Source organism: Ranitomeya imitator, chromosome 1 (assembly GCF_032444005.1).
Source record: "Ranitomeya imitator isolate aRanImi1 chromosome 1, aRanImi1.pri, whole genome shotgun sequence".
Taxonomy (NCBI): domain Eukaryota; kingdom Metazoa; phylum Chordata; class Amphibia; order Anura; family Dendrobatidae; genus Ranitomeya; species Ranitomeya imitator.
This window is the reverse complement of record NC_091282.1, coordinates 617,695,584-617,713,229: the sequence shown is the minus strand read 5'-3', so window position 1 is coordinate 617,713,229 and position 17,646 is coordinate 617,695,584. Positions and strand designations below refer to the sequence as shown.

At 40.6% G+C, this 17,646-nt stretch overlaps 1 protein-coding gene across 40 annotated transcripts in view; it reads right to left on the bottom strand.

Moving 5' to 3' along the window:
* Window positions 1–17,646, bottom strand: part of GPHN (gephyrin) — a 490,719-nt gene that overhangs the window by 56,451 nt on the left and 416,622 nt on the right. For 20 of the 40 annotated variants that reach the window (XM_069726492.1, XM_069726522.1, XM_069726547.1 and 17 more), the window contains 5 exons: window positions 7,543–7,605; window positions 5,573–5,615; window positions 4,348–4,485; window positions 2,116–2,208; window positions 1,886–1,941 (listed from right to left, as the gene is read on the bottom strand). In XM_069726492.1, the coding sequence (XP_069582593.1) occupies window positions 1,886–1,941; window positions 2,116–2,208; window positions 4,348–4,485; window positions 5,573–5,615; window positions 7,543–7,605 (393 nt within the window). The remainder of the gene's footprint in view (window positions 1–1,885; window positions 1,942–2,115; window positions 2,209–4,347; window positions 4,486–5,572; window positions 5,616–7,542; window positions 7,606–17,646) is intronic. The other 20 variants (XM_069726580.1, XM_069726549.1, XM_069726561.1 and 17 more) reach the window with 1 other exon arrangement.

Sequence of the window (17,646 nt, the reverse complement as noted above, 5' to 3'; positions counted from 1 at the left end):
GGGAGTTCGATAACAGAATTCACAACACATAACTGCATGGAGCATTATATGGGGCATCTATGGGGCCATAACTGCATGGAGCATTATATGGGGTATCTATGGGGCCATAACTGCATGGAGCATTATATGGGGCATCTATGGGGCCATAACTGCATGGAGCATTATATGGGGCATCTATGGGGCCATAACTGCATGGAGCATTATATGGGGTATCTATGGGGCCATAACTGCATGGAGCATTATATGGGGCCATAACTGCATGGAGCATTATATGGGGTATCTATGGGGCCATAACTGCATGGAGCATTATATGGGGCCATAATGAACTGCATGGAGCATTATATGGGGCACCTACGGTGCCATAACTGCATGGAGCATTATATGGGGCATCTATGGGACCATAACTGCATGGAGCATTATATGGGGCATCTATGGGGACATAATGAACTGCATGGAGCATTATATGGGGCATCTATGGGGCCATAACTGCATGGAGCATTATATGGGGCATCTATGGGACCATAACTGCATGGAGCATTATATGGGGCATCTATGGGGCCATAACTGCATAGAGCATTATATGGGACATCTATGGGGCCATAACTGCATGGCACATTATATGGGACATATGTGGGGCCATAACTGCATGGAGCATTATATGGGGCATCTATGGGGCCATAATGAACTGCATGGGAGCATTATATAGGGCATCTATGGGGCCATAACTGCTTTGAGCATTATATGGGGCATCTAAGGGGCCATAACTGCATGGAGCATTATATGGGGTATCTATGGGGCCATAACTGCATGGAGCATTATATGGGACACCTATGGGGACATAACTGCATGGAGCATTATATGGGGCCATAATGAACTGCATGGAGCATTATATGGGGCACCTATGGTGCCATAACTGCATGGAGCATTATATGGGGCTTCTATGGGGCCATAACTGCATGGAGCATTATATGGGGCATCTATGGGGCCATAACTGCATGGAGCATTATATGGGGCATCTATGGGGCCATAACTGCATGGAGCATTATATGAGGCATCTATGGGGCCATAACTGAATGGAGCATTATATGGGACATCTATGGGGCCATAACTGCATGGAGCATTATATGGGGCATCCATGGGGCCATAATGAACTGCATGGAGCATTATATGGGGCATCTATGGGGCCATAACTGCATGGAGCATTATATCGGGCATCTATGGGGCCATAGCTGCATGGAGCATTATACTACGTGACTGGGCAAAATACTACGTGACTGGGCAATATACTATGTGGACATGCATATTCTAGAATACCCGATGCGTTAGAATCAGGCCACCATGTAGCTGATATATATATCTCTATCTTCGCCCATGTCTAACAACTAAACATCTGCTATTTTTATTTTGCATTCTATTTTGGTGCGTGCCACACGGACGGCACAGGGATGTCACCCTGTATGTCATCCATATGCACAAGTGCAGGACATATTGACATCCGTGCTGCCGGAAAAAAAACGGACATGTCTACGGACATGAAGGGAGCCTAAGAGAGTAGAATAAAAAGTAAAGCTGGTAAGCTTGAGGTAATATCCATCTGAAGGCAAACAATCCTTATTCATCTAGTTGTACTTTTAAATCATAAATGACAATAATATGTCATGTCAAGGTTGAGGTCTGTCAATCAAGCCAATCTGGGCAGGGAGAAGCCAGAGGGAGCCGCTCAGCAGACTCTTCTCCCCCTGTCCAAACTATGTCCCCGGTATATTTATCAAGCGTTTCAGAAGGTCTGCAATGCTCTCTATTATATTTCTATCTTCCATGGCATTTTGGAAGACCAGGCTGGCATATAACAAAGGAAACATGAATATGCAACGAGTGATCTCACCTGTTCTCCGGCTTGAGACTCGCCAATGATGAAACGGTCTCCAGGGCCATCCGCAGCTGGAAAAAAATGTTCAGATAAATAAAAAACCTAGGAAAAGAAAGGACTAGACAAGAAAGATCAAAGCATAGCAGGAAGGTGTTTGATGTTTTGCTTTATATAACTCTTCATTAATATGTAATAAGATTCATCGCTGAGAATGACAATGTTGACTTTGCTAACATGAGCCTTACCTCTTACTGCATATCCATCCTTCACTGATGCAGGGAACGGTGGCAAATTGTCTTTTGCGTAAACTTCCTGGGCAAGAACACGGCCCATTCCATCTACAGGAAGGAACACAGGATATTTGCATACAGGGATGGACAATTAGTCTATTAAAGTAATACTCTGCCAAAAACATGCATGCTGTATCATGGGGACACACCACCGGTGAATTCAGCCTAAAATAATGTCCAACAGTTCTGTGCTTCCTCTCACGCATACCGTTGATCATCGGTTCCTAAACATCATAACACTCAGTCGTTACCATAAACAGGGTAGCTGTAGCCAGTCATTTACTTATATTATTAATCTGCAGTTATTATGAAAATGTATTGCCATGAAATATGATTATGTGTAGCCATATACATTAGATGAATTGCAGCAGAACCCAACTGGTCAACCAGCAGATGTCATGGTAAAGAATGATTGGATATGTTGGATTTTACTCACAAATGATAAGTTGTCACCAGAAGTGGAATACATGGTGGCTAAGAGTGTGGTCATACACATTAGACACCAAAAAGTCGACCAATGGATGTCGAGGTAAAGAATGATTGAACAAGTTGGATTTTAACATATCTGATCTTTTGTACTTTCAAAAGATAAGCTGCCATTGTAAGTGTGATACATTGCTATGATACATTTTTTCCAACCCAACTGGCCGACCAGCAGATATCACGGTAAAGCATGATTGGGCATGTTGGATTTCAACTAACCTGAGCTTTGTATTCACAGAAAACAGGCCGCTGCCAGAGGTGTCTGTCAGTAGCCTATTCCCTTCTCCTCATTGAGAGGCATTTGTATGGAGAATCAGGAGGAATAGATGTTGGTCGAATGGCTGCCAGCTTTTTTAGCATTGCCCTTACAGAGGGAGGTCCTTCATTATATCTCTAGGATATTCACCAGCCCTAACAGGGCATACTGTGTATTGTGGGAGCAAACAACAGCTGCAGGCTAATGCTAAAGGACTATGTAAAGAAGACAGTGGATGGTGCTGGGTTAACTGTTACCATTTGTTGATATGTGTGTAGTTCCTCTATAGAGTCGACTGTATGACTTCTCAGTTTTGTGTGGTTGCCTGTCTGTCTCTTATGTATCCTCCATTTTGTTGTAATGTTGCAGATAATGGATGCTTTGTGCCCCAAATAAAACTCATAAGTCTCCCACAATGTCTGAAGTGCTAAATGATACTGCTGAAAGCTGAAATCTGCAACAGGGATTCTCCTTTTAGGGAGATAATTATGCAATCAGGTGTTAAAAACCCTATTGGAGGCCACTAACCTCAAACAAGATTCAATTGCGCCTAAAGAAAAAGGCATCCTCAGTGCACTGAGGAGGAGCAACACCCCTAAACACAGTGTCTGCAAATGAAGATTCTGGTTTGGTTTTTATCCAAGTCATGTGGCAAGGCTCGTTAAAGGGTCAATATTGACTTTTAGGATTGCTATCTGAAGAGGTAATTTGTATATTCAATTTCCCATAGGAGTATTTCATGGTCTATAAGTCTACTTATACTGGTATTTCAGGCATGTCACTCTCCACAAGGAGAGACGCTGACCCTTAGGACCCAGTCAGAGGCCTCTCATTCAGCCAAATTAGATCGCTTGCTTTTCATGGAGGAGGGGTAGGACCCTGAAACACATCTGCAAATAGAGATTCTGGTTTGGCTTTTATCCTAAGTCATGTAGCAAGGCTTGTTAAAGTTTTCAATATTGAATTTTAGGATTACTACTTCCAATATGTGACACTTGAGTTCAAGAACTCTATGTTTATGAAGAGGCACTTTGAATATTTAAATTTCCAGAGGAGCACTACATGGCGTATAAGACTCCTTACATTGTCATGCCACTTTACTCAAGGAGAGAGTGTTCTCAAGTTGCGCACCTCAACAATCAGACAGCTACGACACGTCACAGAGAAATACCCAGTGAAAGACATAATGCCAATAAAATTTTGCTACATGTCGAATAAATGTTCCGAGGGATGGAGTGTGTTTCAGGATTGGTGACAAATGCGAGAAACAAAACCGTACGAGACATCTACGCAGTATAACAAATAGTCATTAACCATCTAATTTCATTATTTACAACACCTTATTGAGATCTCTGCCTTAGAGGACTTTAAGTAACTGTATTCTTATGTATTACGTGACACCCAATGATACCCACTGTTGCGAAAAATGGTAGAGAGAAAAATGGTACCTCTGTAATTTATTATTTCAGTCCCTAGAACTGGAGTCATCTCCAGAACTGTAATGAAGGCTTTATCCATAGATGTTAGAGGAAATGGAGACATGCGGTGTCTTCTTGCTACCTTAGTGATATCAACGGCGCTGTGACCTAAAAGCCAAACACATAGAGGATGACCTTAAAGAGGACTTAGTAATAATCATTGTGTTACATACAGAACAGGAGATTACTTTTCATCTTTTTTTGATGGTCCTAACTTACAGCCTGTATCATAATCCAGGACTACATTCAGAGCCTGCTCTGGTGGTAGGTATTTTGGGAGAGCTCCAATACAATCTCTCCTACTGCACTACAGGAGCCTAGCTTGGGTCCACATTGTATACAGAGCAATAGGTAGAATGCTGTACCCTTACTTTCTTTGGACGAACCTTTGGACAATCTCCTATGAAGCCAAGCCATGGACTAGGCTTCATAGAAGTACCAAGATGGCGACTACCAGGGCCGAACTGCAGTCCACCAGTGACTGCTGATTGACTGCAGGGCTCTGTGGTATAACAATGTCTTGCAAGCCTCGGAACACCCGACATTAGAATGGGAGGTGAGAAGTCGTATTTATTTTACAAGCGGTAATATACTACTTACAAATGGACAACCTATTTAACAATGTAAGTGCAAGTTTTAATCAATGTCGGCAGCGTTTAAGCGATGAAAACCTGATGGAGCATCCATTTTGTCAACCATCTTCCCCTTCCACAATGAGCATGTGGAGTGCAAAAGGGTTAGACCCCGGTCCCTGCGATCTTTGTACCCATATGAACCTAGCCACTGGTTTGGCTTCATAGAAGATTGTTAAATTCAACACATAGTGCAATAATGCAAGCTTGGCAGTATATAATACAAGCAATCCATCAATCAAACAAGCAATCATAATGACTTGGAGCTCAAGTCTTCTATGTGAATGGAACAGTAAAGAGCACGGGTTACCACCGGTCTCAAACAATGATCAGCCAAGTGGTTGCACATGTTCACAACCACTTCAATCATCTATGGGACTTTGGAACATTAGTTCTTATGACTAGTGGGGGGTCCCACTGATCAAAAGCCCAGTGATAACAATGATAACTTAACCCAAGATATATGCTGTTTACTGTTTAACTAGTTTTTAACCTAAGAAACACATCTTTCATAAATAATTTGTAAATAATATTCATCAATTTCAAATTAAGCAACTACTTACTGGCTCTGAGGATGTTTTCCTTGCTACTACATCGGGATTGGACCTGTAAAGAGAGCAAAGAGCACATCAGTAACAAGAGTAAGCAAATAAAACACACGTGAAATTGACCTTTAATGCCATAGTGACTTGTAACACATTGTTCAACAATGTGCTCCAAATCTTCTAGCATGGAAGGCAATTCATGAGCCGGCTCCTAAGAATTATTCTTCATTGATTAGAATTATAGGAAAGATCCAAAATGAACAACAGTCTAATAAAGTAACATATTGTTTCAGTTATCAGTCTAAGGAACTATAGAATTTCAATTCAGTCTTTAAGTTTTACAATAAGTCACATTAAAAAAGTGGGACTTTAGGTACAGACGAGTCTTGAGCTTTTTTTTTCAAAAACTGATACTGGAAAACTGAATTATCTGCAAAATATTGTTGGAAGGTACAATGAGAGAATGGGTCAACCATGTTAGAAATTTGGGGAGACGTTAAGACTTCATGGGTCAACCAAGATACAAATTTAGATAGACCTTAAGACTTCATATGTCGAACAATTTAAAATATTCTGGTAGACTTCATGTGTCAACCAAGTTAGAAATTTCAATTAAGTGGCACTTACAACTTTGTGGATGAACCATGATAGGGTTTTGGGTAGTCCTTACGACTTAATTGGTCAAACATGTTAGAAATTTGGGTAATCCTTATAACTTAATTGGTCAACCATATTAAAAATTAGGGTAGCCCCTATGACTTCATGGGTCAATCACATTAGAAATTTAGGTAGACCTTATGACTTCGTAGGTTATCCACATTAGAATTTTGGGTAGATCTAAATAATAAAATATTTTCACATTTAACTATATACAGAAGCCAGCCCATAAACTGAAAATATGTACATCCACACAACAGGTTGAACTCTACCAAGCAACACAGCCTACTTGCTGTAATGGGACAAAATATGATGGAAATGTTGCAGCTAATGGTGATGCATGATTGCCCTTCCTGGAAAAACAATGTTGGATAAAAACAAAACACATACATTTCTTGGACAGAATGTCTCATGATTTGGCTCGGATTTGTTCTTTAAATTTTAAGTGCCAGGAAATCAGAACTTTCAAAATTTCAGCAACTAATTCTCAACCAGAAAATGTCTGAGTGTTGGTTACAACATCTAGATCCAATGTTATTAAAATTATATTACAGAGTCTTTAAGATAATAAAAACATTTTTTTAAAGTGTTCTACACCAAGAACCAGGAAAAAAGTCACAACTCCAATGGTCAAAATGATAAAACAATAGGACAACTGTACTTTAATGGAAACATTAGTTTTTGAGAAGGACACAAGTGAGTATTCCAACTCATAGCTAGAAGTTGTAGCTCACGTCTTCTAAACAATAAATACTTTGATGGCACTCTTAAAAATGAAATATTTATTATTCAAGCAGCGTTATCTAATAATTGTTTTTTACCATGAAAAAATTCTTTCTATGGTGATCTTCTTCAATCAATTAACTTTTTGAAGTTTTGAATTTAAGAAACAAAGCCTTAACCGAAAATCAGGACAGATGACTGAGATGAAAATGTATAAATGGTGGAGCAGAGTCATGAGAAGACTGAACCTACAAAAATAACATCTCCTACAAACTATGGACATTATGGTTGGACAGGTACACATGGAGCACAGAATATATGAGTAGAAGAGCTTCAAATCAACAAGTTTAGAAGATGAAACTAGAACAACACAAAAGAGTCCTAAAAATAAACGAGTAGACTAGTAAAGAACTAGTGTGGAAAAATAACATATATCCAAAAGGACACAAGAGAAAAGCTAATAAGAGAAAAATGTTAGTGGAAAGACAGCGCTAAGGAAGTAAAATGAAAGTCAGGAATCTTCACGAAATATAATAAGGAGCTCAAACTCATAGCGCAAAGCATCTTTTTTGCGAATGGAAGCAGCTCCTTTGATTAGTAATAGTTACTCTTGTTTCGCAGCCTCTACTCCTCCTGAGTTCATCTTTAAGCCCTTCCAATTTATAGTGGAGCTATTGCATGGACAAAAACAAAAGATTGAAAATGAGCAGAGACACTTGAGATTGAGTTAAGTCGTAGACACGTTGGGTCACAGTTTAGCTATATCACAATCCTGTTTAATTATTTTTTGTTGCTCTCCACACAAATTCCTGATGGATCGCCATTTTGACATGAGCTGGAATAGAATGAGAATTCTTGACCTGGTATTTGGTCATTGCAAATGGTAAGGTTTATGAAACATGAAGTTTGTCAAGAGTAGAGAAGAAACACAAAGAATTACAAAAAAAAACAGCTAAAATAAAAATAATGCAGTTGGTCGATAGAACCTTTGTGTAAGACACAGTTTCGCCCTCAGAATCAGACATGAACAGCTTGAACACCCTTTGTAACAGTAAAAACATCCCTAACTTCGTATCATGTTCCTTCTTTTTTTCAAGCAAACAAAATAAATGGCGTATAAAGATGAAAAAACAGATGTCAATGGATAGTAAATATATATATATATATATATATATATATATATATATATATATTTAAGCAATTTCTCATAGTAAAATATAAATCTGGATTTTATAAGTAAAATTAAAATAATTTTTTTTAAATATATATGCTTTTTTTTGGCAGAAGTATACAAAAATAAATGTAAACAAACAAGATTCATATATTTTGGGAAATTATTAAAAATTGTGTCTTGTAAACATTTCATTAGAATTCATGGAAAAGATATTAACAAAGTAGTTATGGACCGTTATAGAGACTCTAATACTTAAAAGATAATCCAGAAATAAGAAACAGAGTCTGATTTTTCACTTAAAGAAAGAGCACCACTCTTCCCTATGGGCTGTGTAAATGTTATTATCAAAGGAGAAAAAATTGTACAAAATCTAAAAGGTCAAGCACAAATATAAATAGAGATCATAAAAGAAAAGGTGCAATAAAGACCAATAAGCTAAATATATTCAATAAAACAAAATTTTCTTAATAATATTGAATAATAAAACAAAAATTAATACAAGCTGAATCAGGTTTTGGAGCATGTAACACATATAATAATGGATATATTAAAAATATCGCTAGAGCCCTGGTAGGCTTTTAAAATATTGCATAATGACCAAAAATTAATCAATATACAAATTACATGATAGCACATTAACAATACAACATATGTCAAAGAAATCAGTCAAAATAAATACAGTGACCGCTAAATAAAATAATATATATAATTTTAAAAATAAAAGTGCAAGAATATGTGCTAAAATTCTGTGAAAAAACGTGCGACTCCTAAAATACATATACTGCAGCAAAAAGCTATCAGCTGAAGATAAAGAGCAAGCAGTGCTGGACGGTTTAATATGACAATGTTAACCGCAAATGCGTTAATAAAATAGATAAGGTGCGTCATAGGAATGTATTAAAACATTTCAGTAAAGCATAATTTACCTAAGGGAAATGGGCTGCCAGGTCCTCTATGCGCGTTTGGGAGCTATGCGTTCTTCCACCACCCCAGAAGAAGGCACTACACCGAAACGCACGGAGGAGACCTGGCAGCACATTTCCCTTAGGTAAATTATGTCCTATTGAGATGTTTTAATATATTCTTATGATGCACCTTATCTCTTTTATTAATGCATTTGCTGTTAACATTGTCATATTAAACCGTCCAGCACTGCTTGCACTTTATACAATGCTAAAAATTAAAATAAAGGAAACACTGAAATCCCACATCCTAGATATCTCTGAATGAAATATTCCAGTTGTAAATCTTTATTCATTACATAGTGGAATGAGTTGAGAACAATAAAACCTAAAAATCAACAACGTAAATCACAACTAATATCCCATGGAGGTCTGGAGTTGGAATGATGCTCAAAATCAAAGTGGAAAATGAAGTTTTAGGCTTATCCAACTTCAGTGGAAATGCCTCAAGACAAGGAAATGATGCTCAGTAGTGTGTGGCCTCCACGTGCCTGTATGACTTCCCTTCAACGCCTGGGCATGCTCCTGATGAGGTGGCGGATGGTCTCCTGAGGGATCTTCTCCCACACCTGGACTAAAGCATCTGCTAACTACTGGACAGTCTGTGGTACAAATTGACGTTGGTGGATGGTGCAACACATGATGTCCCAGACGTGTTCAATCGGATTCAGATCTGGGGAACGGGTGGGCCAGTCCATAGCTTCAATGCCTTCATCTTGCAGGAACTGCTGACACACTCCAGCCACATGAGGCCTGGCATTGTCCTGCATTAGGAGGAACCCAGGGCCAACCGCACCAGCATATGGTCTCACAAGGGGTCTGAGGATCTCATCTCGGTACCTAATGGCAGTCAGGCTACCTGTGGCGAGCACATGGAGGGCTGTGCAGCCCTCCAAAGAAATGACACCCCACACCATTACTGGCCCACTGCCAAACCGGTCATGCTGAAGGATGTCGCAGGCAGCAAATCCCTCTCCACGGCATCTCCAGACTCTGTCACATCTGTCACATGTGCTCAGTGTAAACATGCTTTCATATGTGAAGAGCACAGGACACCAATGTTGAATTTGCCAATCCTGGTGTTCTGTGGCAAATGCCAAGAGTCCTGCATGGTGTTGGGTTGTGAGCACAAACCCCATCTGTGGCTGTCAGGCACTCAGACCATCCTCATGGAGTCGGTTTCTAACCATCTGTGCAGACACATGCACATTTGTGGCCTGCTGGAGGTCATTTTGCAGGGCTCTGGCAGTGCTCCTCCTGTTCCTCCTTGCACAAAGGCTGATGTAGGGGTCCTGCTGCTGGGTTGTTGCTCTCCTACGGCCCCCTGGTGTACTGGCCTATCTCCAGGTAGTGCCTCCAGCCTCTGGACACTATGCTGATAGACACAGCAAACCTTCTTACCACAGCTCGCATTGATGTGCCATCCTGGATGAGCTCCACTACCTGAGCCACTTGTGTGGGTTGTAGAGTCTGTCTGATGCTACCATGAGTGTGAAAGCACAACCAACATTCAAAAGTGATCAAAACATCAGCCAGAAAACATTGGTACTGAGATGTGGTCTGTGATTCCCACCTGCAGAACCACTCCTTTATTGAGTGTGTCTTGATAATTGCCAATAATTTCCATCTGTTGTCTTTTCCATTTGCACAACAGCATATGAAATTGATTTGCAAACAGTGTTGCTTCCTAATTGGACAGTTTGATTTCACAGAAGTATGATTTACTTGGAGTTATATTTACTTGGAGTTATATTCTGTTGTTTAAGTGTTCCCTTTATTTTTTTGAGCAGTGTATTTTACTTCACCTGATTACACAGCTTTTTGCTGCAGTATACAGTATTTTGGTGCAGTATTTTGCTGTATGTGTTTTAGGAGTCACATGTTTTTGCACACAATTTAAGCACATATTCTTGCACATTTATTTATAAACGTATATCATATATATTATTTTAATATGCTGTCACTGTATTTTCTCCGGTTTCTTTGACATATGTTGAATTGTTAAGGTGCTATCATGTAATTTATATATTATTTTTTGGGCATTATATTATGTGTGTTATGTGCTCCAATACCTGATTCAGCTTTTATTCATTTTTGTTTTATTATTCAATATTATTAATACAATTTTGTTTTATTGAATATAATTACCTGTCCTTTATTTATTTAATTGTTCTTTATTGCACATTTTCTTTTATGATTTCTGGCTGTGCAAAGGGAAGTGCCCCAGGTTGTGTATGTGTATGTATATATGTACACATACATGTATTTGCATGCTAGCAATAAACGCAAATACATATATATGTATATATAATACCCCCACCTCTCCCTATGTGTTCTCCACACATAAATATATGCCACCATATTATCTCAATCCCCATGTTTATGTTCAAATGCTTAGGCCCCTGATAAAATATGCCCAATACAAGAAAATCTGGGAATATCAAAAGAAGTTGGAGAGATGTGGATATTTGCTGACATGGTCAGGAGATAGCTACACTGCTATGACAAAAGGATCAAAGAGATCCTTGGTCCTGGCAGGGGCCGCTGCATGCAGGTGTCCAGACGGCAGCACCAATATAATCATATAATCATATCAGTGCGGGCACCTGGCACTTCAAAGCTCCCTGCCTGTGTGCAAACAGGGATGCGTGTGCTGGGCGGTGACGTCATTTGACCACTGGGGGCATGGCTAAATGGGAGCACACCACACCAGATTGAAATATCTGGCGACAGCGCTCCCACGCTCTCTTCTTTTCCTGCCCCCTGTCTCAACCCCATGTGTGCTCTTTATTCTGCCCTGCCTGCCCCCACCTGACCTACCTCCCTCTCCAGCCCAACGTGTCACCGCGGCTACCCTCTACAAATTTTTTGCCCTGCTCCCTTTGCTCCACGTCCTCCCTCTCCAGCGTACATAGCTCCTGTGTGTCTCCTACCTAGCTCGCCAAAAATGTTACAGGGCGGTAAGCCGTACATTATTAATGTCAGCTTGACTATCAATAAGCAATATACCTCACCTGTTACATACTCAGATTCTTTTGCAATATAATATACTGACTATACTGAATAACGACTAATTGAGACAAAACCACTTCCCGTTACAGGCTGTATGTGGTACTGCAGCATTTGATAGAGCGGAGCTGCCCATCGGCAAAAGTGGGGCTTTTCTAGGAGGAAAAAAGCAGGTATCTTACCGTTTCAAACAACCACTTTAAAGGACTACTGACTAGTTACTAGATGGGCCATTTGTAGAGATGGGCAGATCGATTCACAGGACTGTGGTACAACATCCAAGTCAGTGGTATCTGGTGGCAAGAAGCGAGACCCATGAATCACCTACTTTCTGGTGTTCCTGGCACAATTTTTGACTAGCCAGGGCTGGAGCAACATCATTTGTGCATCACTTCGTTTAGAAGACGCCATGTCAGACATGACGAATCAAATGTCGTGGCAGGGACACCTGAAAGTAAGAGATTTGTAAGCCTCCTGTCTAGCTGTCAGGTACCACTGACCTGGATGTTTGGCGTTTCGCAAGGCCATCATGTACCACTGACCTGAACAATGGACTATTGCAAATCGTTCCACCCATCGCTAGTCATTTGGCATCGAGATATATGAACAAATTCATATCACACACAGTCAATACAATTTTGAATTACACCATGAAAATACTAATTTTACCAAAATGCAAAAAAACATTTCAGGCTTAATGTGAAGCACTGTTTAAGAAATATTATCACAAATACGATCACTGTTTTTACAAGATGTAACACTATCTATCCTTAAAGTGGTAGTCCAGTTTTTCAGATTCTGTGTTATGCGAAGAGTTGGTTGCCCAAAAAAAAGGAAAACCATCTTTTAGCCAAGGCCAACTGTGGACACCAACAAGGATCTCAGCACTGAAGGGCAAGGCAAACAGGATCATGGGGTGCATTAAAAGAGGTCTGGATACACATGATGAGAGCATTATACTGCCTCTGCATAAATCCCTGGTTAGACCGCACATGGAGTACTCAGGAAGGATATAATGGAACTAGAGCGAGTACAAAGGAGGGCAACAAAATTAATAAAGGGGATGAGGGAACTACAATACCCAGGGAGATTAGTAAAATTAGGATTATTTAGTCTAGAAAAAAGACGACTGAGGGGTGATCTAATAACCATGTATAAGTATATAAGGGGACAATACAAATATCTCTCCGAGGATCTGTTTATACTAAGGAAGGTGACGGGCACAAGGGGGTATTCTCTGTGTCTGGAGGAGAGAAGGTTTTTCCACCAACATGGAAAAGGATTCTTTACTGTTAGGGCAGTGAGAATCTGGAATTCCTTGCCTGAGGAGGTGGTGATGGCGAACTCAGACGAGGAGTTCAAGAGAGGCCTGGATGTCTTCCTGGAGCATAACAATACTGTATCTTACAGTGATTAGGATTTTTAACCCCTTCATGACCCAGCCTATTTTGACCTTAATGACCTGGCCGTTTTTTGCAATTCTGACCTGACCAGTGTCCCTTTATGAGGTAATAACTCAGCAACACTTCAACGGATCCTAGCGGTTCTGAGACAATTTTTTCGTGACATATTGGGCTTCATGTTCGTGGTAAATTTAGGTCGATAATTTTTGCGTTTATTTATGAAAAAAATGGAAATTTGGTGAAAATTTTGAAAATTTCGCAATTTTTAAATTTTGAATTTTTATTCTGTTAAACGAGAGAGTTATCTGACACAAAATAGTTAATAAATAACATTTCCCACATGTCTACTTTACATCAGCACAATTTTGGAAACAATTTTTTTTTTTCCTAGGAAGTTATAAGGGTTAAAATTTGACCAGCGATTTCTCATTTTTACAATGAAATTTACAAAACCATTATTTTTAGGCACCACCTCACATTTGAAGTCAGTTTGAGGGGTCTATATGGCTGAAAATACCCAAAAGTGACACCATTCTAAAAACTGCACCCCTCAGGGTGCTCAAAACCAAAACACAAAAACAAAAGTTTATTAACCCTTCAGGTGTTTCACAGCAGCAGAAGCAACATGGACGGAATAAATGAACATTTAACTTTTTAGTCACAAAAATGATCTTTTAGCAATTATTTTTTTATTTTCCCAAGGGTAAAAAGAGAAACTGGACCCAAAATTATTGTACAATTTGTCCTGAGTACGCCGATACCCCATATGTGGGGGGAACCACTGTTTGGGTGCACGACAGGGCTCAGAAGGGAAGCAGCGCCATTTGACTTTTTGAATGAAAAATTGGCTCCAATCTTTAGCGGACACCATGTTGCGTTTGGAGAGCCACCGTGTGCCTAAACATTTGAGCTCCCCCACAAGCGACCCCATTTTGGAAACTAGACCCCCAAGTAGCCTATCTAGATGCATAGTGAGCACTTTGAACCCCCAGGTGCTTCACAAATTGATCCGTAAAAATGAAAAAGTACTTTTTTTTTTCACAAAAAAATTCTTTTAGCCTCAATTTTTTCATTTTCACATGGGCAACAGGATAAAATGGATCATAAAATGTGTTGGGCAATTTCTCCTGAGTACACCGATACCTCATATGTGGTCACAAACCACTGTTTGTGCACACGGCAAGGCTCGGAAGGGAAGGAGCGCCATTTGACTTTTGAATGAAAAATTTGCTCCAAATGTTAGCGGACACCATGTCGAGTTTCGAGAGCCCTTGTGTACCTAAAGATTGGAGCGCCCCACAAGTGACCCCATTTTAGAAACTAGACCCCCCAAGGAACGTATCTATATGCATAGTGAGCACTTTGAACCCCCAGGTGCTTCACAAATTGATCCATAAAAATGAAAAAGTACTTTTTTTTCACATAAAATTTTTTTCTAGCCTCAATTTGTTCATTTCCACATGGGCAGCAGGATAAAATGGATCCTACAACTTATTGGGCAATTTCTCCTGAGTACACTGATACCTCACATGTGGGCACACAGCAGGGCTCGGAAGGGAAGGAGCGCCATTTGACTTTTTGAATGAAAAATTAGCTCCAATCGTTAGAGGACACCATGTCGCGTTTGGAAAGCCCCTGTGCGCCTAAACATTGGAGCTCCCCCACGTGACCCCATTTTGGAAACTAGACCCCCCCCAAGGAACTTATCTAGATGTGTGGTGAGCACTTTGAACCCCCAAGTGCTACACAGAAGTTTATAACGCAGAGCCGTGACAATAAAAAATCATTTTTCTTTCCTCAAAAATTATGTTTTAGCAAGCAATTTTTTATTTTTGCAAGGGTAGCAGGAGAAATTGGACCCCGATAGTTGTTGCCCAGTTTGTCCTGAGTATGCTGCTACCCTAAATGTGGGGGGTAAACCACTGTTTGGGCGCACGTCAGGACTCGGAAGGCAGGGAGCACCATTTGACTTTTTTGAACGCGAGATTGGCTGGAATCAATGGTGGAGCCATGTTGCGTTTGGAGACCCCTGATGTGCCTAAACAGTGGAAACCCTTCAATTCTAACTCCAACACTAACCCCAACACACCCCTAACCCTAATCCCAACTCTAACCCTAACCACAACCCCAACCTACACCTAACCCTAATCCCAACCCTAACCCCAACCCTAACCACAACCTTCACCCCAACACACCCCTAACCCTAACCATAACCCTAACCACAAGCCTAATCTTAACCCTAATTCCAACCCTAACTCTAATTCCAACCCTAACCCTAAGGCTATGTGCCCACGTTGTGGATTCGTGTGAGATTTTTCCGCACCATTTTTGAAAAATCCGCAGGTAAAAGGCACTGCGTTTTACCTGTGGATTTACCATGTATTTCCAGTGTTTTTTGTGCAGATTTCACCTGTGGATTCCGTTTGAGGAACAGGTATAAAACGCTGTGGAATCCGCACAAAGATTTGACATGCTGCAGAAAATACAATGCAGATTTTCCACGCGGTATTTTCCGCACCATAGGCACAGCGGATTTGGTTTTCCATAGGTTTTCATGGTACTGTAAACCTGATGGAAAACTGCTATGAATCTGCAGCGGCCAATCCGCTGCGGATCCGCAGCCAAATCCGCACCGTGTGCACATAGCATAATTCTATCCCTAACCCTAGTTCTAAGCCTAATTCTAACCCTAACCCTAGTGGAAAAATAAAAGTAAATATATTTTCTTTATTTTATTATTGTCCCTACCTATGGGGCTGATAAAGGGGGGTTAATTTACGATTTTTTTTTATTTTGATCACTGTGATAGGTTTTATCACAGTGATCAAAATGCGCCCGCCATTTTGGAAGATGGCAGCGCCCATGGACAAGACGGACGGACACCAGGAGGCTCGGTAAGAATGAGGGGGGGAGATCGGAGCACGGGGGGGAGCGGAGCACAGGGGAGCGGACAGGAGGACGGGGAGCAGACAGGAGGACGGAGGGGAGCAGAGCACAGGACAGAGGACTGGGGAGGAGATTGGTGGCGGTGGAGGGGGGGGGGGCAGATCAGGGTTTCCAGCCATGGCCGATGATATTGCAGCATCGGCCATGGCTGGATTGTAATATTTCAACAGTTTTCATAGGTGAAATATTACAAATCGCTCTGATTGGCTGTTTCAATTTCAACAGCCAATCAGAGTGATCGTAGACACAGGGGGGTGAAGCCACCCCCCCTGGGCTGAAGTACCACTCCCCCTGTCCCTGCAGATTGGGTGAAATTGGAGTTAACCCTTTCATCTGATCTGCAGGGACGTGATCCCTCCATGACGCCACATAGGCATCACAGGTCGGATTGGCACCGACTTTCATGAGGCCTACGTGGCGTCACAGGTCGGGAAGGGGTTAAAAGGACATAGATCTGGGGATTTAATATGACGGAATATAGGCTGAACTGGATGGACAAATGTCTTTTTTTCGGCCTTGCTAACTATGTTACTATCTGATCACAGTCTGTAAAAGATGGCATAGACAATAATTAATTTACTTGGTAAATTATAGCCTCCTGGTACTAATCAGCCAATCATGGCTCTTAAGAGTGGAGCAAAAGTACATGGTAGTGAATTTTTTTTTACAATTCTTTTTGTGCACTTTTTAGTTAATACAGTCAATGGTTTCAAGTCCTAAGTAATATAATTGGACGTTCAGTGACTTTGAGAGAATTAAGGGTGGCCATTTTGCACTGTTACTTGAGATAAAGATCTTGTATGATGGATCTTGATGCTTGAAGGTCCATTTAGTCATGGTAAGAGGATTAAACAGCTTCTCGAAGAGGGTTTGCAAATTCATGCTACGGAACAAATCAAATAATTTGTTTATTAGGGAAGCATTTTCTCCTTGACCTTAGTGTTCTGACTTAAAACCCTGCTGTTGTCTTCGGTCTGGGGAGACCGATTTTGAACTTTGGTATTTTTTGGGGTGTTCAATATGCGGTTCTGAAACTTGTGGTTGATTGACTTAAATGAGGATGGGTCGGTCGGCCACGGGTTTCAGAGCTGCATCTTGAATATTTTAAAGAATATTGAAGTTCAAGGTCGGTCGTTTTTGACCGAAGACAACAGCAGGGTTAAGAGAGGGAGGACTTCTTTAATCATTTGGAGATAACGTAAAGTAAAACATTTGAAG